Raw genomic sequence first — 24,618 nt, 5'->3', positions numbered from 1 at the left:
TTTTGGCTTTTAATAATTTTTTAAAATTCATTCATTCAGTTTCAACTTACAACACCCAACCAGACTCAAATGTGAATGAATCATATACTTTATTTTCTTTGGAAAGGGAAATATAACCAAGCATTTGTATTACATGTTCATCGTTCACATTTAAGCTCTCCATACGGCGTACATAAAAAAGACTGGAGTTCAAAGATGCAGCATTATCATTAGTAGTTTAATGGCGTTTATTTGTCCTAAAGAGCCTGGAGGTGCTGCTTTCCACCACAGGATGCACAGGGACAAGGCACAGGTGTAAAAAAAAAAAGAGAGAAAAACAGATCCAGAAATGCTTGATTGTCTGTTTTTAGGGCAACTGCAGCAACCAATTTTCCCCACCAGGTACCATAATGGGTCTCAACCAAAAAAAAAGTTTTATTGCAGAAAATACAACAAAGCATCCTCAAATCTGACCTGGTGAGTCTAAATGCCACTTCACAACTGAGATGGCGCGATGCACTCAGCTCCGTGGGAAAGATCCTCCAAGCCAGTTCACCAGGAAAGTGCAACATCCACTATTCTTACTTTCCATTGGGCACGAAGAGGTCAGCAACACCTGCCCTTCACTACATTCAGAAACTCTGTGTTCAAGGCTGGGGTGCCTGTAGCCCTCCTACTTCTGCTCAGAATGAAGCCAAAGCATGTTTCCTTGCATCCCTGACAGCTTCTTGGAAATACTGTAGTAACAGGTAAATCCTCCATACAGTAAATATACATATACAATGCTTCTTACATGGTTTTAAGAGGAACCAATAAGGCATGATTTACATTATAAGACTGCATTATTTACGTCAAGCCACGGGGAATGTGTTTCAAAAAGATCAGTAAATAAATACAGGAGTGGAACAGGGGGTGAAAGCATTTAGGGTTTCCATACAATCAAGGGCTAAATAAGTGTGAGACGACCGGAAGCCTGCAGTCACCAGCTACACTTAAAGCAACCGCTCTTCTAATTCTGCCTGCTGACCTTTATTCTCCTTAACCCCGTGCTCTACAATTACAATTAATTCCAATTCTTGTTCCTTAAAAAAAACAAAAAAAACAAACAAAAAAGAAACAGAACGCCTCACACCAGCTTGGAAAAACAAGCTCCACATTTTGGATTTCCACCCCTCCACCGACCCATGCTTCCATTTCTGTAGCTTGATTGTCCAAAGTATGAACTTTATGGGGGCATGTGTATTTACAGCATTGTGTTGGACGCAATTAGGTGTCTTAAATGACTAATATGTCAGTCACAACAGAATCCCATTTTCTATATTCAAATAACCTTCTTTCCTGTCGGGGTGATGTTAAAAATATGCATAGCCACTTTAGATAACTGCACACTGGGCATGCTTTTAACCAGGAAACAGCACTTAAGTCAAGTAAATATGCCAATGTTTATATTTTGTTGTGAATCACTTGGGTTTCTGAGGAAATGCCACATCAAGTTAAGCTACAACAGTTTCTTTACTACCCAAGTGTTGCCATCATGGCTACGAGGAGCTGTTTTACCACCTGCTGCAGATTCAGGGTTGAACAAACGTGTGTATATATGTGAATGCTGATGGGTATGGCGTGGGTGGGTGTGGCAGGGTCGGGGACAGGGTGCTGGAACCAGAGAAGGTCGTCGTCTCCCACTTATAGGACGGTGCTCTCCGTGTCCAAGTCACAGTCTTTGGGAAGATGCAGGGTGCAGGAGGAGACAGTCAAAAGCTGCTGGTCTACAGCGAGCTCAGGGACGAAAGCTCGACTCAGCCCTTTGAAAGACATCGCTGGGTCTAAAGAGCAAGTGAAAGGTAAAAGATGTATAAGTCACAGTGGCAAGTACAATAGATGTGTTTTCTAAAGCTTCACTTTGATATGAAACAGCCTCGACTCTAAACACACCAGAATTCTGAGGTTGTATTTGTGTCAGGATCAGACATAAACATCCAACCACTATTTGTGTCAGACATAATTTCAAGCCCATCTGACTCTATCCTGACATATGAAAGCATTTAATGCGGTGCAATTATGCCATCCTGATGTAGTGGCGTAAGATTTTCCATACGACTCAGCAGTGACGCAGCGCTGCTGCACCATTTGACCAGCAGGTGGCAGCGTTCCGCCAGGGCGCTGAGCAGTGCCGGAAAATGTCAAGAGTCAGAAGCTAAAGAAGACAGAACCCACGAGGTGTGACACCGACCCTGAGCACGCACATCACCTACAACACTCATGCATTTCAAACACATGCTCAACAGACACACTCCTTCACATTAAAAACAACAGCCCTGATGAAGGCAGTTCATTTGACATCGGGCAGCCTTTTTTAAATGTTGACTTTTCAGTTAATATAACCAATTCTAACACTGGTAGTGTTCACACTTGTCCCATTTCCACCTCAAGAGATCCTTATTGAATTTGAGAAAGAGGTCCTGGACACACGTCAGAGTGCATCAGGGCTGGAAACCATGCGATAAAGGCAGCAGGCGAAGCAGAAGAGTCATGGTGTTAATAGTGAAAAGGTGAATTAACAACAAACCTCTTACAAGTGAATCTTTAACCTGTGGAAGTACAATACCGCAACGCAGTGTAAGAAAGAGCATATTAGCGTCAGCAGAAAAACAGAACTCTGACATGCAATAACAACACAAGGGGCAGCAAAACTCACCCATCATCTTGTAAGTGGTGGCACAGATCCCATTGGTGTCACTCGCTGGGGCTGTGGGCTGTGGCGGAGGTGGGATATTGGGTCTGCTGCGGGGTTTGGGGACAGGCCGAGGCCGGGGAAGTGAGCCAAACTGGTAAGGAGATGGAGGTACTGCTACATCCTGGGTGTTAGTAGAGGGCGGAGGCGTGCCTGGAGGTGTGGGGGTGCCAGGAGGTGAGGGGTCAGTGATCTGCTGGTCCCCGCTGGACTGACCTGGAGATGCAGGCTGTGTAGGAGGCTCTGGTGGTGGATGACTGGGTGCCTGAATTAGGGGCTGGTTATTAGAGTGACGTCTGGGTGTGGCACATGGCTGTGGGGGTGGAGAAGTGGGTGATGTAGGGGACTGGTTACTCAGGGGTCTGGGACTTGGGCTGAAAGGTTGGGAGGAGGAAGAGGGGGGGTTGGCTGAATTGCAAGGCTGGTTGGGTGGTGGGTTTAATGGTTTGGGGGGGGCAGGGGCTTGCTTTTTGGTACCTGGAATATGAATATGAATTACTGACAAAGCAAAGTCGAACCAATCAATATGTCACTAAACGGAACCCTTCGCTTTTAATAAAACCTCAACTCTCTAGATTATTGCGAGAGGATCTACAATCTACAGAGCAAACAGCTGGTAAGCTTGTCTCACCATTAGGGCAGAAAGTATCACGCTCTTACCTCTGCGCACCATATGGGGACTGGGTCCCATTGTTCCAGCCCCAGGAGTTCCAGAGCCCACCTGGCCCCCAGCCTGACCCCCTCCTCCTCCGGAGCCATTTCTCTGGAGCAGAGGTGTCGGGGCAGGAGTGGCGTCCCTCCCTTTCTGGTTGCTTTAACGGAAACAAAAACAAAGGAAATTCATTCAAACCTATAAACTTCTGTTTATCCACCCTACTCCAGGTCAGTAGATTTACTGGGCTTGGAAAATAGATTCAGCACTATTTTAATGAGCAAGCTCATCCAGCATGTCAGCTGCTGTAATCATGACCCACACTAATCTAATCTGGGTGATTCAAATGCACCCTCCTCACAGAGTCTGCTGGAGTAACGAATGCAAACAAACTGTATCTGCCTAGATATGAACGTTAGCCTTTCAGCAGCTATATCGAAGGCAGTCTTCAGTCGTTGCACAAAGGAAAAGGTTTTCTGGGCTTTCTGGGGCGCTTTTAGCAAGTTACGGTAGTTTGAATTCCTGCTGATTCCAGTGATTTTGTGGAGGAAAAGCAGAACAACAGGAGGTCCCGCTGGTGACCGTTAACAAAATGAGCGGCCGTTGTTGCTTTGAGTCAGCCTGAATCCAGACAAGTCTGCATATCTGGAAATGGTGGTAGTGTAAGAACACTTGTGGTGTTGCTATAGAAATGATGACCTGGGCATAAACGGCCACAAGAACAGGCAGCATCTGGTAAGATACGTCAGGAAAAAAAAGAAATACCCATGAAAAAATGCATTAACAATCAGTTAAAATGCAAAGAGCCCATCAGTCTGTCCTCATCCTTCACAAAGAATGAAAAGGTCAAAGTCAGCATTAATAGTACCGGTAGTTAATATTTCTGTGGGTCAGCCATGCGTCCAAGTGTGCATCTACAGCAGAGACACAGCTCTTACCTGAGCTCTTCTGTGTGCTGGGCGAGGACCTGCTGAGCAGCGGCCAGAGCACCCAACCCCTGTTGCAAGCTATTTTGGCAAGCATCAGGTCCTGAACCCCCAGGAGGAGGTTGTGGCTGGGGCTGGGACTCAGCTGAGGGGACCTGCCCGGCCCCATGCCCCTGCCCTGGAGCCTCCACGGGGGGTAAAGGAGGCTGGAAGGCGGGTGAGGTGTGCTGCTTTCTACCTAGGGTAGTACTGCCTCTACGGAGGGTGTGATCCGAGTGTTTAGTAGAGGAGCTACAGCAGACAGACAGCAGGGACGGGGTGATAGAAGGACAAACTGATCAGAATGCCACAAATCAGATGGGAGACAGAGAATTAAGCTGAGCACAGAGCACGGACAAGTGTTATTGATCAGGTTACGGAACTCAAATCCACAATAAAATTAAATATAACGCTTTATTAAAGCCAAAATGATTTACAAAGAACTGAAGCTGAAGGTGGCTACTGTGAGCCAGAGAAAGACTGACAAACGAGCTTGTCCAACAGATAATGGTTCGGCGAGGGTGCATTACTTGTCTTTACGTGCCACGTCGCTGTCCGTTCCCACCATACTCTGAGGCCTCTTCCTCTCGATCGTTCCGCAGTCGTAGTCCGCGTGATTGTTGTGGTTGGATGTCGGTGCGGGCATCGCAAACATGCCGGACACATTAAAGTCCACCTCTGCCAGATTGGAGAGGGGAAGTTTTACTAAAATAAAATGTAAGTAGACGACGTGTGGTGTGCAAATGTGGCCCCGGCTGACAGCATAAGACAGCATCTCTTAATCAAGCTACACTTATCTGTGGTAAAATCGGGACTGTCAACAAGACGAGGACAGATGAGAAGTAAACCCAGAGCTCACCCTCAGGAAAGAACCAGTCAGCATGCTGGATTATGGGCTCCACGATGGCCACAACATGCACAGAAGTAGCTGCTGCCATCTCAGCCAGACTCCTGAGGTGGGTTAAAATGAGAAGGTGAATGAGCGGACGTGTACACCAAACACAGGCTACAATAACACCCCTCCTCTCTGTTTAATCCTCACTCACCCCTCAGTCTTGGCCCACAGCAGGTTGGGTCCCAGCACGATGGCGATGTTGCTGGGCGTCATCTTGTTTGCTTCGCTGTCGTGAGCCAGCTTGGACAAAAACCTCACCAAATATCTGCGTGAAAATAGGACCGTTTATGCTGAGTTTGCACTACAATCCAAGCCGTCATGGCCTTCCTCTTTACTGACCTCAGGTTGGTTTTGTTGTTCTTTGGTAGCTTATTACACACAACCCAAAGTGCCTGGAGCCTCTTGTCTGGGTCGGACACACTGAAAGAAAAGACAAAAATCTTAAAGACATAGCATTATGTTGGTCCAGATGACTTAATGCCACAGAGTACATATCCCCACTTTTTATTCCCAGTAATATTGTTACAAGTCTTGCCTTGAGGCCTGAATCCATTCATCGTAAAGCAGGTGAGTCATCAGAGGTTCAGGCAGTTCCCTCAGGTAGGACTTGAGCGCTCCTAAAAGCACAAATTCAGCAACAAACTCACTCACTATAATCATCTAATTGTATTCATCTTTGCAGTAAATAAACACTCATTAGAGACAAATGGACTGAGTCATATAGAGACGTACCAGCAACAGCATGGGGGTCAGAATAGAACTCTTCCAACTGGGACGTTGAACAGTCCAGGGCAGCCTTCAGCTTCTTCAGCTTTGATGCTCCTGCTGCGATTCTGAATAGTCCCTGACAGACAAACACACACCGCAGTGAGGTTTGGAGATCGGACCATTCAGACTTTTTGTTTTAATTTAAAATGTCAAATATGTATTTTTTTTGAGGTCTCGGACTAAGGAGAGGAATTCCATGGTTGTGACAGTATCGACAGATGTTTGAGGCTGTGTGCTTGAAAAGGCTCTGCTTTCACTGAGACACGCACTCACACACACCCCACTAACGATCACTTACTGACACGCAGTGTAAAGCCACTCCACACACTCTCAGCGACCAACTGAACGTAATGAAACGTTAGAGCAAACACACAGAGTTCTTTACTTTGACACGTAGACAAAGACCATCTTCATGCAAAAATGACACAGGCTGGACTCAGCAGCCACTGAACGGAAATAAGAACACAGTCCTGACATAAACATGCAACAAACTGATTTATAGACAAGGCAAACGTAGGTTCTATTGTATTCTAAATTTGTGTTTGGGGGGGGTCATCACAGAAGTCCTATAACTCATCACCTTGGCCAAACATGTGACAGCTTTTACAGAAGAGCAATACAGAAATGTTTATAGAGTGTGTTTCCGCTTCCAGTCTCTCGTGTGAACTAATGATTTACAGTTTGGCTTCGATCATGCCGGTTATCAGTGGACAAGCCATCATGGGGGACATCTGGATTTTAATGGACAAAAGGACGAGTTGGGTCAGCGATCAAATCTCAGCAGAGAAATAAGTACCTCAAGCTGATATGTGACAGTCATTTCTCATTACAACAAGCACTTCTTTTGTTTCTCTCACCTCTTCCTTCATGCCGGTCTCTAGCAGCATCATGACGCAGGCTTCTATCGGCAGTGCGATCTCCCGCCCACTCCTTTTCAGATGTTCATCCAGGCCAGTGCCAAACGCAGGCTTCTCTGTCCATGAATCTAAAAACAGAGGGAGCTAGAATCAAAGGGAAGTCAGGAGAAGAGGGGGCACTGTTTGATTCACAAATCTGTGGAGACAAAACAAGTGTTGTCTGGGGTTAAAAAGAAAGTCGGTATGGTCTGGAATTCAGTGTCATCAGGTCTGCTGCTGATCTATAAGGCAGATTTCTAGGTCAGCAGCTCTCCCTCAGGCCAGTTTCTGACATTCCCCTTTCAAACTGATGTCAAATAACAATCATATGTTCTAACCCGAATCTTTTCCTGTCGTATTTCTTACATGAGACCAGCATGTGGAGAGCATGTGTACATTTTTAGTGGAGCTTTGATCACCATTGCAATATCTGCTTGTCCAAATTAGGGATGCAGTTCTGCAATGGTGTAAGAGACTGAGCTTATGTGCAAATTAACTGTGAAAACAGAAGAATTGGGATGACAAAAGGCTCACAAAAACCCAGGTGGGTGTGATGTGAGAAGACCTGGGGGTGTTTTTGGAGTCTGTGAGTCATCGCCACATACTGAGAGACCAGGCTTGTCTGGTGTAGACCACATGTGTTTAGAAGGGGTGAGGGGCAGTAAAAAAAAAAAGGAAAAAAAAGCTCGGGTTTAAAGAGGAGACATGTTTGCAACACGGAAAATTTGATTATGTTTGGAGGTTAAGTGGAGAGAACATAAGAGAAGTCTTTAGTATTTGGTCCTCCATTGTGGATTTCCAACAGCTCCTGCAACTGACAGATGCTAATCAAGTTTGTTTTTTATTTAAATGGGGAAAAAAAGTACTGCAGTTGGTTTCCTTCCTCAAGCTTGGAAAAGTGAATAGGAAAGTGTTTTGTGTTCGAAGCAACTTTGCAGCAAACCTAAGGGTACATTTCCCTGTGTCTCACAGGAAAAGTTTGCTTGTAGGGACACAAAATACACAGGAACCACCCAGCCCTCTTTTCTGGAAATGCTTTTAACAGGAGGCTCTTGTTTGCATGTAATATTACCTTGCTGAGCCTGGATGGTTGGCAAAACGTTTTCCAAAACTGTCAGAGACTTTCTGTGGTAATCTGCCTGAGCTTCCAAGAGCTTTGAAAACAAACCAAACAAGAAAAGCAACATTGAAATGTATGAAGGTACAGTACATTCAGAAAGAAATTAAAGGACATGGCAGTAAATGAGTAAATAAAAATGGCTGACGGGCTGTTTATCCACAGCTTTTCTACAGCTGTGAACAGTCCCACAAAAACAGATGTTTATCTGCTTACCACAGAATACTTACTGTTACAAAGTAGAGGGCATACTCCCCCTCTTTTGAGGAAAAACTGTACATGTCTGCAGCGAGCTGATCCTTGGGAATTAAAAAAAAAAAACACAAAAGTGGAAATTTTACAAAAACAGTAATAATTGATTAGCAAATTCATGCCTGGTGCTCATGCAGATGCAAGTGAGGAAATATGCTGAGCGCAGAAGAGCACAAGTCAGCCTTTTAAGTTAAGGAGCCCCAAAACAAACAATCTATACCATCTTTAAGTAGTAGTAACAAGATAGTAACATTTAAGGAGCCTTTACTTGGCTTTGGTTATCAATATTTCTTGATAATTTCATTAAAATCTACTCATAACTTTTTGCATTATTTTACCAGGCCACAGACAAAGAGCCAGACAGATAGACAGACAGACAGACATGACGTCTGTCTCCTTGGTGGACAATATTAGCAGCAGTATGCACTCATACAGTACACAGTATACTCACATACACATGCTGCTTACCTTGCAGAGCTCCACTTTATTCATGGCCTCATCCATCTCTTCCTTGAGTAGGTCAGCCTTGGCCGTCAGTGCTTGAGTGTTTGTTCCTGAGATTATTGACTTGGTCGCCTGCAACCACCTAAATTGGGGAGACAAAAGTCATATTAGAATAAATATGAATTTACTATACAGTAGGTCAGGAGTGACTTGGCACTGTGACTTGAGACTGAGTCAAACTGTTAGGTTTAAGCAGACCTTGCTCTGGCAGAATCGTAGTCCAGCACCAGCTTTGCCAGCTGTTTCCTCTGCTTCAGGATGTTTGGAACGTCCACCTTCAATGTTCAAAACACAGCCAATCTCAACAAGCCCTCAAAAACCTAAAATATCCTTCCTGACATATTCCACAGTCAAAAAACAAAATGATCTTATCAGCAGGTTATTATTGATTTACATTAAAGTGCACTAAAGCATTTCCTCATTATGAAGGTTTGGCCAGTTCACATTTAAACCCACTCCTTTACCTCTGCTAGCTGGCTAAGAGGATCCAGGACATCCTTCTCTATTTGCAACTCATGGTGCATCAGCTCTGACGCCAGACGGTTCTCTGCCTCGCCACACACTTCCATCATTTTCCTGTTGACACAAGACAAATGTGTTCAAATTTACATTCTGCTGATTTGCCTCACAATCATATTAGTCTTTTTGCGGGAACATAAAGCTGTCATCCTTCGGTGTCACCATACATCTTTTACAATGTGCTTTGCCAGCTCTTCATTGTGCCCAAAGTATATAATAATATAATAAAGGTTAATATTGTTCTTAAATACACAGATCCAGGAGTCAGTTTACTTATTTTCGGGTTTGAGTCACTAGTGCTATTACAATATATATGTCAAAACATTTAAAAGCAGGCGTACTTTCTGTTCCTCATTAGTTTCAGACAGACATGTGACTTCTTCACAACTCACTTTCTAGATCCTTAACTCCAGTCTGCAGTGGCCGTTTTGACACAATGAAAAATCATATTAAAACTCATTAAAGGGAAGTCATAAAACTAACAACTAGCTGAACAGACTGCCTGTGTGTGGTTTTCTTTTTCCCCCTTTAGGTTGCATCTGCTTCCATTAGCAACATGTATCCCAGGAGAGAGATCACAAACTCACCCTATCAAGGAGTCTTCCCCCAGCTGGTTCCCACCTTCCACCATCGCCTGGGATAATGAGGTCAAAGGAAGCTTTTTCTGTGCCGTGAAAGAAGGAGAGATGCAAACAATTAGGAGGCATAAATCAGTATCTGCCCATAGAGAAAAAGCACCTCTTATGTAGAGAATGCTCTGTATTTGATGTTGGTGCCAAAGGAAAGATCATCAAGGACTTTCCACTGAGCAGGAAAGAGGATGAGCGCTTTCTGAGCAAAGGAGGAAAATACAGACATTAAATGGAATTTGAAGTGGTAAACTATGATGAGACATCTATGGACTTTCATCACATCTGTGAGAAAAACTTATAAAAGTGTCGAACATCCTGTTTTTGGATGGAGAATCCCAAAGAGTCATGCATGAGTGAAAACAACAGACGTCAGAATGGGAAATGGAACAAGAGGTGGAATGAGGATTTGGTGTTTTTACCTGACCATTTCCTGTATAGAGGCGTGGTACGGACTGTAGTGCATGTTTTAGGTAGTGCGGGGGGGGCAGAAAACAAAAAAGACAAATCACTGGCCAGTCACTGGCTGGGTGTGGACACTGAAATAGTGACTTTAAACTTGTGTGGGAGACATTACACATCCTCATACAGTTGACTTTTGGGAAACTGCAGCTATGATAAGCATGTTTTTTCCTCTTACGTGTCTCTTTTCTGCATCGGTGCCGATGTGTCCCTGTAGACATGATACCATCCTCTTGTGTGTGTTGTGGGACACCACACGTACCAACTCCATGCGCCGTTCGATCTGTGCATGAGATAAGATGTGCAACACATTTTTAACCTGCAGGTTAAGGGAATGACTTTGTTTCACAAAGTTTTCACTTTGTGACGACGTCAAAATGACATCATCATCATCAGACAGGCAAGGGTCAAAGGTCACACATGGTCGATAAGGCTTGTCCCAATGGATCGCACTGGAATGTTATCACTGGAGCACATGATCGGAAAATGTTTCTATAGCAACGGTCACTAGGTTGCATCCGAGAGAGAGAGTGTGACAAAGACAGTGAGAGGGAGGGAGAGAGAGAGAGAGGGAGGGAGAGAGAGGCTGGATTAAACAGACTTTCTATGTGCACTCACTGAAGCACACGCTCTGTCCTTTAAACCTGGCAGCGCATAATAACATCATTGATGGAGTCACGGCTTTTCTGGCTTTGGTACAGAGGTCTACTGAAGCTCAGCAGGGTGGCCATTCACTGTCCTTGTCGTGTCAGTGTAACGGTCAACTTGTGGCTGGCTTTCATGGCCTTGTTATTCCAAATGATCATTGCAGGTTGCTGTACTACCAGTACAGTACCAGTAAGCGTGTCTGCATGCTGTTTATTTTAGCAGATGAGAGAAAGAAGTAGTCTGATCTCTCAGAGGAATGAAGCATGCCCTCGGGTGTTGGGGCAAAGTATTTTCCAGATATAAATGGAAGTGCTGAAGTCCACTGGAGAAAAAAAAAATGCTGCAAAAAAAAAAAAACACAGGGAATTGTGTTCCAAAAACAGAACAGCTCCAACACTCAGGAATTTCAAAGAAGACATCTGCATCCGTACCCTGCTCCGGACTATCCGTTCAATCATTCTTTTCCAGAGCTCTTACGTCATTCCCGACCTGTGGAGGCCCCAGGCATTCCCCAGCTGGGTCAAATTTCACCCCAGTTCTCTCTGCTTCCACAGGCTGAAGGCCTTGAGAAGAATTCTTATACTCAGTCTAGTCAGTACCAGGTACACAACACACTGGGGATTCCCTCCTTGCTCCTTGTGGGGGTGTACTAAAAATGTTTGTGTTGCATGACTCTGGCCATGTTTCCTTACATTGTGGCAGTCTGGGAATAGAGCAAAGTGAAAAAATAGACTGACTGAATGGGTGGTTGAACCCGGGCTAAAAGGCCATGGTAAACAGGGTGTGTTTTTCCTCAAGCACTGTGATGACATAAACACATGGTTAATCACATGATGTGTCACTGAGCTGGGAATCCCAATGCTGATGGGAATACGGTGAAAGGGAGAGAGGAAAATGGAGAATGGCCATTTGCTCATTGGTTACCATCAGGAAGGACATGCCTGGACAAGCCCAAAAATAGTAAAAATTAAACAGATTGAGAATAAAACTGCACAGTTACCAACTGATGACATATAAAATAGTGCTTCTAGTATTCTACTCATATTCAGCCATATGGATGAGCGTGCAGCCGGGCGTGCTGGTATTTCTGTCGTCTTTCTGCTGGTGCTCCCTGTGGGCGAGCTGTTATGCAAGGAGCAGAAAGGAATGAACAGCTGGCACAAGAATGCCGGGTGGTTCCTTGGCATGACTTTAAGATGCCAATTAAAGCTAAGCTACCGAGGACCCCCTCCTAAGATCCAAAGTCTCTTCCATACCAACCCAGGTCATTTAGTCAAGTTCGCTCCAAGTGTTCTGGACCAGTGTCCCGATTGAGGCACATCTGTCAGTCAGTGTCTGTCTGAGATATATCAACTTCAGTAAATCAATCACAAAATAGAAAAATACGTTCAAAAAAGAATTCACCCAAAAATCAATCACCCATCATCAGCCATTGCTAAGTAAAGTTCACCAAACAGCTCTCGGTACCAGAAATGATTTAAGACAATTGAAAATCTCCAATGATTTTGAGAAACAGAAAATCCATCTGTTCAGAGAGGAAGGTGCTGTGTAAAGATGAAAATAACGTGTTAGTTAACGGGCTTAAAGACCAGCTTTTCCTATTTGTAAGACTTCCAAATCACACAAAGTCAATATTCTTCACTGGAAAATCTATGCTGAGTGGCCAATACTGAACCTCAGCACCCATCAAATACACAAACTATGTTTCCATAAAGTAAAAAAAACTGGGAACAGAACCAAAATGTGGGTACTTTGAAGCAGGAAAACTAAAGCGACGTAACTGTTTTGCCAAAGACAATTGTCTGGGAACACAGCAATCACAGCATCTACAAACATAAACCAAATGTGCAGCCATGCAAAGAAGCAACTGTATCAATAAACTGTATCACATCCTCTCCCTTCTCAGGATCCAAGCTCATTTAACTTTGACTGCGGTGAAATGGAATTCTTTCCTGTGGTTTGGCACATCAAAATCTGCCATTGTCTTTAAAAAACACACACACACACACACACACACAGGTGCCATTATGAAAACTGTGTGTGTGCTGCACGACTGACTTCCCCAGTCATGCAGCACGGTAGAGCACTGGGAGGGAGTGGTATTGGAAGTCTACTTGTTGCGCTACATTTTTACCATTGTTTTCAACATGCTTGTAAAGATGGAAAACTTAAATTCATTTAGACATGAGATTTATGCTAGAGTGCAAACTGCTCCAATGACAAAGGTGTTATTGGCCAGTTAGCGAGTCACAGTTAATGATTTACCTGCAATAGGTCATCGCTGAGGACTTCTGTTTTCTCTGCTCTGTGGGTGAGAAAGGGCAACAGAGAGCACATGTTAGTACAGGCCAGGGCAAACAAACACAGGTGTACTTTAATACAAAATGCGGCCAAACTTGAAATATCCTGGACCAGATCCGATAACAAAAAAGCAGAAACTCAGCAAAGCTAAGTTTTGGTTTCCTCAATCCACAGCATGACAGGCTCAGTGTTGTGAGCAGGGTAGCTAAACGGGCCTGCTCTGCCCGACTCTATTATTAGTAAATTAATAGTTGGGCTTGGGGAGGTCAGGCAGATTAGATTCACTTAAAGGGAGAAGGTTGGGAAAAGCAGGATCAGCTCACACTGCTAATCAACACCTTCGCATGGAGCTGGGAGATTCTGTGGCTGGTGTGGAGGAAACGCCAACACTGCAGTCTCAGGCTCACTGACTTGAATACAACTACAGTAGAAAGATGGGTCTGGACAGCCCACCACCACCCAGTATCCCCCCTTTCTCAAGCCACTTGCGTTTTAACCAGAATTAGCTTGTTGGGGGGTTGAATCTGGGTTTATTCTGGATGTTGTTTCTGATGGTACCAGCATGTCTGCAGCGAAAGAAGATATTTTGGTCACGCGTAAGAGAAGTTAAGCAGGATTATTGCATTACTATGCATAACTAGCATTTATATGCACCGTATAAGACAATATTATCATAAGAATTCTTTATCTGCTGCCTGGATGTCACATGTCTCCGTGTTGTTTCACAGACGCCGGCCTGCATGAGCATTAACGTAGCTGAGTCTAACTTTGAATGAAGCGACCTTTGCTGTCTTGATTGCATTAAGGGTAACGAGAGCGCTGTATGAAGTCTGGGACCTCCTCCAAAAGCCGCTCTGTCTGCACTATAGTAACCCTCTCACAGCTGCTTTCAATTACAGCACAGAGGCTGGGAGCTGGGGAGCAAAGAGACGGAGCGAGAGGGGAAGACTTGCCGAAAAGAAAGATTTTAAAAATAAGACCTTTGACTAGGCAGTTCTATGAGTGCTGAATTAAAAAGCTCTACAATATATACATGAATGGAAACATCTGGATTTTTCTGTGGCGACCATCGTTAAGAAGAGCCCACAGAATGAAGACAGAAAAGCCTACATCAGCAGAAGAAAGCATGGATACAAAATAGGAAGCTGAATTTACATGTGGATGACACGCAGCTTTGTGATATTTAAGCGTGCTTATCTGAGCTTCTCTGCCTCATTTAATTAATCTACAAAATGTATTTGCTAGTTTTAATCCACCCAAATTCACAAATAGCATTAAAGCAAATAGGATTATACAAAAAGCCCTGGAGCTATTTTGATGAGTGATTCCAATCGAGTGCTGCTCGGTGGCGTTGACGCCAGTCGGTGTAGTTCACTGACAAAAAAAAAAAACAGTGAAGAAGGCTTCGTAAAAGTGCCACTTGGTGATCCCAGCCCAAAGAGGCCTGCGTCAGAGGCAAAAATAGGCCGAGTGCAGCCTGTGCAGCAACAGCCGGACACCAACAACACAACATGTGTTGGTTTTTTTGCTGGCATCAGCTGACCCACAGCGAGTCTTGAAGGAAAGTGTGTCACCGTGCTCGGTAGGTGACTCCCTGGCAACAGCCACTGCCCCTGCATCAAAAGGGTAACCATGGCGATCTACTGTCAAAGTAGAAGGGGAGTAAGCGAATACTGTGGCCACAGGCACAATGGAGCGGCTGTAACTGGCCGCTCTACACAATTAGCGCGCCACAAAGTGGGGAGGATGCGCCTCTCGCGGATGCAACAGTTGGCAGCTTTAGGCAGAAAGTAATGGATACTAGAGTGTGATGAAAGAAGCTGCAGAACAATGGAGCGCCTGAGCCCATACACACTCCCTAATGGGGCTGATGATGTGAGCCAGTTCATTTAGAACTGGCCTGGACAGAGAAGGAGATATCCGTTTATTCTCAGATCTATTGATTAATGTGAAAATGTAAAAAAAAAAAAGACAAATACTAATAACAGTAGATGTTATAACTTAGCCTCTCATATACCAAATGTCTAGCAGATAACCCACAGCTAATTACATTATTGTCATTTAACACAGAAGAAGAATTTCTAGATGTGGGAAACAGCCAGAAGCAACAATGCTCGTTCATACAGGGACCGTCATAACCCTGATCACTTTTTTTAACACAACAGACACCCCGTGATTGGATCACGGTCTGTAAAACACTGTAAAGCAAAATGCGGAGCCCAAAATGACTGTAGTATAAATTCTAGATTTGGCATTGAGGTGTTTAGCAACAGCGAACAGAATGGAAAGCCCAAAGAGGGATGACCCACAGTGTCTCCGCTCACAAAGATCACATGATGCCAACTCAACGTTTGGTGCCGACTCCAGAACAGACAGTGTTGTGTTCATCCTACCGCCCGGCTTTAACCTTATTTCTGTGTTATGTTAAACATCCAGTAGGTGATAATCTCAATTGTCAAATACAAAATTCACTTTTGCAGGATAAAAGAAACTACATCTGAAATTTAGAGACTATTTCATAACAACTCTAGAACAACAGAATCCTCTGAACTAAAAGTTTCTATGCAAGCAGTAACACAAAAAGCTATTTTTTGCCCAGTTCCCTAAAATTTACCACCAACTGACAACAGCTACTTAGAATATTGTTTTTCTACTCCATGGTACCCACTTGGACTGGCTCTCGTTGACTCATCTCACTTTCAGTATTAAATGGTGGCTTTTCCACTACAAATAATGTTCCCACAGTCTGTTGTCATAGCAACTTTGCAGGAAACCTTTGTGAGTTGAGAAACAGACTGACTATGCTTGCTATATTCAGAATCACACATAAACAACAGAAGAGTTATAATTGTTTGATTCTCAGGATGTTGCTTTCTCACATGCAGCCTGGGAAACGACGCCTTGTGTCACATGACTGAATCACGGCGTGATTGCAGATCCTCTGCATTTACTGTAACTACAATGACCTCTTCCATTGATTGCTGCTTGATGTAGCTGCTTTAGACAGAGTTGGTTCACTTACAACATCACAACGGTGCTGGTGTCACAACCGGCTGATGCCCCAGCTGATGCAGGGAACCTTTGACCCCATCAACTTTCCTTCCTTTATACCAAGAGAAAGTGTTTATAAAATGTGTTATCCAGCCAACATGAGGCCACTTTCTGCACAAGTCAAATGTGATGTCATCAAAGAAACATTGAAAATGTATAATCTCTGAATTATCATCAAAGCAGTGTAAAATGCCTGCCTTCGTTCTGGCTCTATAAAAAGCCATATCATCATGCAAATTGTGGTTGCAGCCTGTGACACTTCTCCTTATCTGACAGGATGGCCAAACTAACATGCAGTGCTGTACATGTCAGGGAAATTCCAAAGAAAAGCCCTTAAAATCTTCCCTTAAAAGCTTGAAATATAAAAATGCCCTTGTTGCATTCTCTGAAAAGGAGCACGTGTTAACTTCACCGTGCACCTCAGTCCCACCCTCTCTACATAAATCCCTCCAGCTTTCTATCTCTAGAATGCCGCCAGCATGACTCTGGGAGACAGTTTCCTGTTTGCTGAGGAAGAAGAAGGAGATGTTTCCTCAGTGCGGCTGCTTGCTGGACAAAGTGTTCTGCCTTTGCACAATCACAGGAACCCAGGGGGCAGCGGAGAAGGCCTTTGCTCTCTGAAACATGGCACAAAAGTATTAGGCGAGGAATGCATGCTTTACTTTACATGAATGCTTTTTTGTTCATCCTTAATTGTGAGGTGAATAGGAAAAGAAACTACTGCCAATACACATATAGAAAAGTCTGTTTTCTACATAATGACATCTCCAGCTCTTATTTACCGCACTGAGGAAATTATGACTTTTCCAGCCTTCCAGTTTCTCCAGGGCTTTCAGCTAAAGGAATGCATGCTTGTTCATTCAATTACCATGAAATAATGACTCCAAATTTGGAAAAAATGCAATTACTGGGTGCCCTGCAACTCTGCCAACTATCCAAATACGGCCTATTAACCGGTCCCTGGTATTTTCCGAGGTACTTGTGATTTTCTGTTAACTTATATAATATAGAAATCGATGACATAAAACCGACTATTTAAAAAGAGCGTCATTGTTTTTATACTGCCTGCAGCATTCTCTGGCACTGTCTGGCACTGGGAGGACACGCTGTCAGGTAGCCAACACTGCCGACGCCCACATTCGCTCACAATACAAACAATAAGAAAAACAAAGCACATGCACAGCAGCGCTCGTGATCAAAACATCCACCCCAGGGAGGGATGGTCTGGATCCATTTAAACTAATGGACAAAACAGCCTCAATAATGCATTGTGTTTGAAGCTCAGAGGTCGAGACGGATGGATGCTTTAATCCGTTTTACATCTTATAAGTCTCTTGTCTCGCCATCTCATGTTTCATAAATGGAGAGGCATTAGCTGCTACTGTATCTGCAGATTCCCGCAGACACTTATCTACTTGGTGCAAGGTGCAACAGCTCGTCCACTGTTAAATATTTCCCACAGCTGCACAGGGACCTGTGAGGCCGAGATCCGTCCACTGGCCGGGGGACACAGCAGTGTATTGTTGGGCTCTGGCAACTGCAGTGATGACAAACCCATCAGTATTCAACCGATGGTGTTTTTAGCCATCGACCTTCGGCACTGACACAGCGTTGTTTGCACATTTTACATAGTGATCTCAATTCCCACGGGGACGACTCTGTGATAGAAATATCTGGTTCCAATACTGAGCTAAAAGCGCTGTTGCCACTTCATGGAAACAGCAAGTAAAAAAAAAAAAAAAACATGAAACAAAAGAAGTAGATGTCAGCGATGTTCTTTGATGTTGGCGTGAGAAAATATCCCGCCCGGCTCCACAAAAGAATATGCCAAAAGGCAACTTTTGGCAGCCTCACAACTGGCCTCTATGCTGAATTCTGCACCATTGCAATCAATAACATGAGCAAGTGAAGAAGTGACTCATCATATTTTGGGGTTTATTTCCCAGCCTGGGTGATGAGTTGGTTGCTCTTGTTTTCACAGTACATCCAACTGTTCATCCAGGCTCTACACACAGCAGAACCAAAAGGTGTCACTCCTCAACCTGCTTTTCTTTAAATCAACAGTGTCATGTGAAGCCTGACTGTAAGCTAACAAAGATAACTGAGTCATGCACAGAGATGTCAATACAGGCGTCTGATTGTAGCCTGTCAATGTCTCATTCAGATGGCCAAAACGGCCACAAATCCAGTCAAACGCACACTTTTGAATGGTGGAGTGTGTTTAACCCCGAATGCAGGTCAGATGCACCCAGACAGAGAGTGTGTGTCGGTCTCGAATACTCGCCTGCCAACAGTTTGATTTGCGAGCTGTTTCATCCGATTGAACTGCTTCTTCATCTTCGGTGTCTCTCCAGTCGAGCCGCCTAAAATTACGCTTCAAATTTGGCCTTTGGTTTGTCATGAAGTTCCCAAGGCCTCTGCCCCTTGTACTTTTCCGAGCTGTCGCTATGACAGGGAGAAAGAAGCCATCCAACCCAAAGCCAATTAAAAACAGTTTGTAGCCTCGCTAGCTCCCGAGCTAACCGGTCCTCAGTGGAAATTCTACGGGAAAGTTCCAGTTGGTGGCGACATGATCCGCGAACCTCCCTTTTTGTTCGTATCCACGGATCAAAGTTCCCAAGTAAGCCGTGAGGAACTTTCACCGGCTCCGGTCGCCTTTCATTGCTCTTCCCTTGTGTTGCGTTTGGCGTTAGCCGCGGAGCTAACGTTGTGAGCCTGGATAATCCGTCGGCTGCTTTTACTTGACTCTCCCCAGAGCAGAGAGCCGACACAACGGCAGCGGCGGCGGCGGCGGCGGCGGCGACAGCTCACCCCTGCCCCTTCCAGCAGGAGGAAGTGAGGATAGGAGAGCGCAACATCAGCCGACGCAGCACCACCTCCCCCTGGACGGTCGGCGTTACAGACCCGCTCCCATGTGGAGACACAAGCCCCGATCATTTAGAAATTAGTTTGCATGTAATTTTAAATGAAACATCAGCAATATGCACGCTGCTGGACGATTCAAGTGTAACAAGGTTGATCTTTAAAGTGAAGGTCAATTGTTAATGTAAATTTCATCGTATGTTGTATATTGTGATATTTAATATTGTTTAGCATCAATAAGGACAATTTAGAAGCCAGTTTGATACTCATAATCAACTACAACATTATCCAAATGCAATATTTAAATAATAATGTTTAAAGTAAGATGTGCCCAATGTTTCCAAACAGCTCTTAAGAAATTAGGTAGTTTTATTCTGATGTGACTTTTACTTTCATGGTAAAGTTACGTGCTTTTAATCTGAAAACGCGAACCGGAAGTGTAATTGAGGCGGAATGACCATTTCTGTACTGTGTTGTTTAAGTTGTTGTTACTTTGCAAAATATCGTTTACTCGTAGAAAATCGCTGTTTCACTTAACTTTTCACGTTTTCTAATACACATTTGGACTTCAATAAGGGCACAATGAATATAGATTTCTTTGTTCATTCTCCGGCTAATGTTAAAGTAGTTCATCTGTAAGATTGAGCTAGTCAGCTAGCTAGCCTGTGCAATTGCATGGTAGGTGTGAAACACAGGTTTTATGTTGACCCCAAAAACCATAGATCATAACTAATGGCAGCTCGACAACCTTTCACATACATGGATACTGCTGATGAAGCCGTCAGGGCGACCTGTGACGATGCAACCATATGCAAAAGGTAAGGCAGCACTGCATTAAATGCTAGCTTCATTAATTGAGAGTTTTTGATACCAAAATCTGTGATTGTTGTCTAATGTGTAATATAAATACTAGGTTTGCTACCAGTAAAGGCTACTGGAAGGACCCCTATATCCAATATTTTGCCAGATCTGTAGGAGAGAGGAAGGCACCTGAAATTAATAGAGGTAAATCTGTCTTTTCTGTTTTGAAATCACGCCTATAATTTACAGTATTTCTATAGTACCTCACATCAGCTATTAATAGTACCCTATTATAAGGTTAAATAAATGGATAAATCAGTGCAATTACCGAAATTCTAACCTGGTACCAAGTATTAACACAGAATGACTGCATATTTCTGAGATTTTTGCATTATTTTCTATGATAAATGTTCATCTGTATATACAAATTGGAGGTGGGAGTCTCATTTTTGTTGTATATTCAACATAATGCATTGTATTTTAGGAACTGGACTTATTCTCCTGTCACTTATCTCATTTATTAGGTTACTATGCCCGTGTCAAAGGAGTTAACCATCTCCTGGATGCGTTTATACGGAATTCAGAGTGTAATTGCCAAGTGATCAACTTGGGTGCTGGACTGGATACCACGTTTTGGAGATTAAAGGTTGGCAGAGGTGCAACTAGGCACCGGTTTAAATGAACCAATAATTGTTGATGCCGCATTTGCTCAAAATGCCATGTTACATGAGATGACCTTTTATGTAAACTAGGGCACTTTAAATGAAGTTACTTTAATTTTTTTATGCACCTTTGAGCCTGTATAAGTTTGTCAGACTTAAAACGCGTTACTCTGCAGAGTCATTATGTTTTATATTTGTGTGTCTGTTAAAGGATGAAAACCTCCTGCCAAAGAAGTTCTTTGAAGTTGATTTTCCAACAGTTGTAGCCAGGAAAATACACAATATTAAGTAAGATGCAAATGCATGGATTGTTTTTGTGAGATTAAATATAAATCATAAGGTTACAGAACGAGATTTTTATGTGTACTGACTATACACTGTAAAATGTTATTTATTATTTAAGATTTAAGTAGTTATAATAACTTTATTATAATTAATTACATGATTTAATTGTATCATGTAGTGATTTTTTTTTAAATTCTTTTTACCACCTGTTTTTGCAATTTTGATTGTGTTATTTGTAAAATATTCCATATTAAATGTAATAATATTCCATTTTGAATAATATTTCTTTTATTGCTGGTCTGTTCCACTAAATGCCCAATGAACAGTGTACATATTTAGATTATGCACTAACAATTTGCCTTATATAGATGCATTGTAATGTTTGCAGTGTATGTTCAGGTTTATTGCTGCCCAGTAAATGCATTATTTTTGTACTGATCTTTTTGTCATTGACTCCAGAACAAAACCACCTCTATCCAAACACCTCATTGAAACTCATTCAACAGACTCCTTAATACTAGGTAAGAAATGACATTTGCAGGCTTTACGCAAGTTAAAAGGCATTTCTTGCTTAATGTGTGCTTGCTTTTTATTAGACACCCAAAGCCTTGACTCAGACCGTTACTGTATCATTGGAGCAGACCTGAGAGACATCTCTGCTTTAGATGAAAAACTGAAAAAATTCCATCTTAATCCAGAGTAAGTGAAAATGTGCATCCCTTTTTCCTGCATTTTTGACATTAGGTTAGCATGAGTACAGCAGGATTTTAGTTATTTATGACTCTGAGCTGTCATTTCTTTTCACATTTAGACTGAAGAAATTTAAGAATTTAAGCCTTCCATTATTTTCTCACTGTAAAGTTAAAAGTTGTTCTGCATTTGATCCATGTGGTTGTTGTTTTGTCTGATGTCTGTACCCTGATTTGAGACATTTATGCTTAAACAGAATAAATGTCCGCTTGCTTTCTGTTGTTTTTCCCAGTTTACCCACAGTGCTTCTGTCTGAGTGTGTGCTGGTCTACATGACACCCTCCCAGTCCTCTAATCTGCTTCGCTGGGCAGCAGAAATCTTCCACACCGCCATGTTCATCAACTACGAACAAGTAAACAAATGACACCAAATCACTACAGAAGCAGATCCTGCTTTATTGTGCAATAAATAAAGGAAAACTACTTTCTGAACTGCATCATGATTTGTCAAAGATGGAAATTTAAGCTGAAACCTGAAGTGACTCAACTCCTAACTATGCATTTAGGTGAACATGAGTGATCGATTTGGCCAGGTGATGATTGAGAACCTGCTGCGCCGCCAGTGCTCTCTGGCGGGAGCGGAGCTCTGCCAGTCGCTGGACACTCAGGTGACCACGTCAGAATATTGCTGGGAATGATCACTATCCTATCACAAAACCTTCAAGAATGCATTGTTTGTAGAAGGAGAGGTTTCTGAAAACAGGCTGGGAACACGCCGATGCTCTTGACATGATGACCGTGTACAGCATGCTGCCCCAGGACGATGTAGCCAGGTAAGGATCGAGAAAAGATAGCTGGCATTGGTCAAAGGAAGGTTCATTTGCACACGTAAAATCAGAAAAGCTATGGCATTAAAGTTTAAATAGAACTGTATTTATTTGTATCGTGAAGATTTTAAAGCTGAAGTCGACAGCTATGACTTTAAATGTGTTTCAATACAAAAGGCATTGACAGGTTGCCTTTTGGGTGCTGCCTTTATAGCCTTTATTGAAAAAATGGCTTATTTTTACTGTTCTTATTTGAGTCTTTTTAGGAATTTTCTTCATCTGTTCTGATATATGTAAAATTCTCTTTGGGTAGAATGGAGTGTCTGGAGTTCCTCGATGAGAAAGAACTGTTGCAGCAACTTCTCCAGCACTACAACATCTGCTGGGCCTCTAAGGACAAACTCAACCTGGGTAATTCAGCAGTTTGTAAGAGTTTTGATCTAAGGCTCTTTATATAGCTTCATTTAGTTTGAATGTGGCTGCAATGATTGATGGAACAGGCAATAATGTATTTCCTCAGGTCTGTCTCGGTTGTCGTTCTGAGTGTGAAGCAGCTCAACGGGAGAAGATGTGGAAACAAGAACTGTTAGGAGGATGAAGCCCTCAGTTGAGACCTGATAAATATGACTTTGTAAAGAGGCCACAGGACTGAGAACTACTGTTTCTCACAACACTGGAAGAATTTATGCACACACAGTTTGATTTGTGATCTCTGGCTCTGAAATATTAATGTCAACTCTGTGACTTTTGAAGTATTTCTGTTGACTTTTCTGTGGCATTTTTTTCATTTATGTGCCATCTTTATTTGTCATGTAATGCATGTGATAACTGCTGCAGCAAGAAATGTATTTAGTTTTACCTTTAAAATGGTTGTTTTTCAAACCCCAAATCTGACATAACATATGTATCATACTTAGTAAATGCACATCAAATATAGTTGATTAGATGATTTGTTTTTGTGTAAGAATGTGAGTCTGTTCCTTTATTCATATAAGGTGAAATGTCGCCACTGAACAGACACACACAACTATTCAAGAACTACTGTGAGGAACACAAGGAAGTGTAGTATAAAAAAAGTATGACATTGAAAAGGGAAGCAGTGGTTTATTTGGAAACATAAACATAAACATAAAAAGACCCCTCTGTCCCAATATAACCAGTCAGTTTACAATGCTGTCCAGTATAACGAGACTTTTTGACTTCAAACTCTCAATACAACCATTATACTAATTGAAGCGTCAGCCAGAACAGTAATACCATTAGACGCCACTAGATGGCAGGGACGTTCTCCCAACACCGGATACACCTTTCCTAAATAATTTTACTACGTTGTAAATTTTCCACTCTTCCGCAGTAAACACGTTAAATGACCACGAGCCGTTGAAATGGGATTGAAGCAACGTGACTCTTTTATCTTAATGGCACAATATTAACAAAATGTTTTTAACTGAACTTTATTGCAAATAATTGTGCAAATAAATGTACATAGAGTAACAAGTGCTTGAGTGTTTATAGCTGCGCAATTAGTCATGCAAGACGGAATCTCTGTCTGGACCTTATGTTGTTGATTGTGATTGTCAAAACGTTAATTTCTCCATAGTATCGACGTGTTAAAAATAAGATATTAGCGCAATATGATCGAAAAGATTTTGTGAGTTCGAGCCTCACCTGGAGCAGCCACTTGGATGAGAATTTAAATTTCTTCCTATTTCCATTGTCCATCTTCGACCAATTTTCCTGAACGGGGGATGTTAGAGCTTGATCAAGGCGCCAGCTACACACTATATCGACACCTAAAGCCGTACAAGTACATTTCTCTGCATTAAATGCACGGCGAAGTGGTGTTGCGCGCTCCAGTGGCGCAATCGGTCAGCGCGCGGTACTTATAAGACAGTAACCTGCAGAGTGATGCCGAGGTTGTGAGTTCGAGCCTCACCTGGAGCAATGTCCTTTACCTGCCTCACGTAATAACTCTAATATTGCCACAAAAAATGTAAAACGTTTGATAGCACGTTATTTGTGTTCTCTGCTCTGTCTTATGTTCGAGGATGTAGCAACGATGAGATTAAGTTACAATAACTGGCTGACTTTCATAAAGTGCCATCTTGTCTTAATTATTCAT

At 42.8% G+C, this 24,618-nt stretch overlaps 2 protein-coding genes and 1 non-coding gene across 7 annotated transcripts; 2 read left to right on the top strand and 1 right to left on the bottom strand.

Annotated features, from left to right (window-relative positions):
* Window positions 1-72: 72 nt before the first annotated feature.
* On the bottom strand, window positions 73-19,164 carry arhgap17a (Rho GTPase activating protein 17a). 5 transcript variants are annotated; one of them, XM_011604667.2, is made up of 22 exons: window positions 18,654-19,164; window positions 13,283-13,322; window positions 10,548-10,652; window positions 10,330-10,362; window positions 9,866-9,942; window positions 9,224-9,335; window positions 8,958-9,034; window positions 8,724-8,841; window positions 8,234-8,302; window positions 7,959-8,040; window positions 6,848-6,975; window positions 5,955-6,066; window positions 5,758-5,839; window positions 5,562-5,642; window positions 5,374-5,487; window positions 5,187-5,278; window positions 4,858-5,005; window positions 4,301-4,579; window positions 3,371-3,522; window positions 2,675-3,187; window positions 2,546-2,567; window positions 1,668-1,802 (listed from the first exon to the last, which is right to left on the bottom strand). In XM_011604667.2, exons 1-21 carry the CDS (start codon window positions 18,704-18,706, stop codon window positions 2,563-2,565), a joined length of 2,472 nt encoding a protein of 823 aa, XP_011602969.1. In that variant the 5' UTR covers window positions 18,707-19,164; the 3' UTR covers window positions 1,668-1,802; window positions 2,546-2,562. The 5 variants fall into 5 exon arrangements, with proteins under 5 accessions (XP_011602961.2, XP_029701043.1, XP_011602976.2 ...); XM_011604659.2 differs by lacking the exon at window positions 2,546-2,567 and having other exon boundaries at window positions 73-1,802; window positions 18,654-19,163; XM_029845183.1 differs by lacking the exons at window positions 2,546-2,567; window positions 18,654-19,164 and adding an exon at window positions 16,341-18,561 and having other exon boundaries at window positions 73-1,802.
* A 204-nt stretch (window positions 19,165-19,368) lies between these two features.
* lcmt1 (leucine carboxyl methyltransferase 1) lies at window positions 19,369-23,463 on the top strand. Its single transcript, XM_003961346.3, has 11 exons — window positions 19,369-20,049; window positions 20,145-20,236; window positions 20,557-20,678; window positions 20,906-20,982; window positions 21,439-21,500; window positions 21,576-21,678; window positions 21,962-22,082; window positions 22,236-22,337; window positions 22,411-22,502; window positions 22,810-22,907; window positions 23,017-23,463. The coding sequence occupies exons 1-11, from the start codon at window positions 19,964-19,966 to the stop codon at window positions 23,037-23,039; spliced, it is 978 nt and encodes a 325-aa protein (XP_003961395.2). The 5' UTR covers window positions 19,369-19,963; the 3' UTR covers window positions 23,040-23,463.
* Window positions 23,464-24,346: 883 nt separating this feature from the next.
* trnai-uau (transfer RNA isoleucine (anticodon UAU)) lies at window positions 24,347-24,440 on the top strand. Its single transcript has 2 exons — window positions 24,347-24,384; window positions 24,405-24,440. It is a non-coding gene; the product is annotated as a tRNA-Ile (tRNA).
* The last annotated feature ends 178 nt before the right edge of the window (window positions 24,441-24,618 follow it).

Source organism: Takifugu rubripes, chromosome 1, assembly GCF_901000725.2.
Source record: "Takifugu rubripes chromosome 1, fTakRub1.2, whole genome shotgun sequence".
Taxonomy (NCBI): domain Eukaryota; kingdom Metazoa; phylum Chordata; class Actinopteri; order Tetraodontiformes; family Tetraodontidae; genus Takifugu; species Takifugu rubripes.
Note: the sequence above shows the minus strand (reverse complement) of the source record. Positions and strands in the feature narration are given on the sequence as shown.

Coding starts and splice junctions, on each gene's coding strand:
- arhgap17a (XM_011604659.2), bottom strand. CDS start 18,706: ATGAAGAAGCAGTTCAATCGGATGAAACAGCTCGCAAATCAAACTGTT. Junction 10,363..10,547: donor CCGATGCAGAAAAGAGACAC/GTAAGAGGAAAA, acceptor CATGCACTACAG/TCCGTACCACGCCTCTATAC. Junction 8,842..8,957: donor TACGATTCTGCCAGAGCAAG/GTCTGCTTAAAC, acceptor TCCCCAATTTAG/GTGGTTGCAGGCGACCAAGT.
- lcmt1 (XM_003961346.3), top strand. CDS start 19,964: ATGGCAGCTCGACAACCTTTCACATACATGGATACTGCTGATGAAGCC. Junction 20,679..20,905: donor CCACGTTTTGGAGATTAAAG/GTTGGCAGAGGT, acceptor TGTCTGTTAAAG/GATGAAAACCTCCTGCCAAA. Junction 21,501..21,575: donor AACAGACTCCTTAATACTAG/GTAAGAAATGAC, acceptor GCTTTTTATTAG/ACACCCAAAGCCTTGACTCA.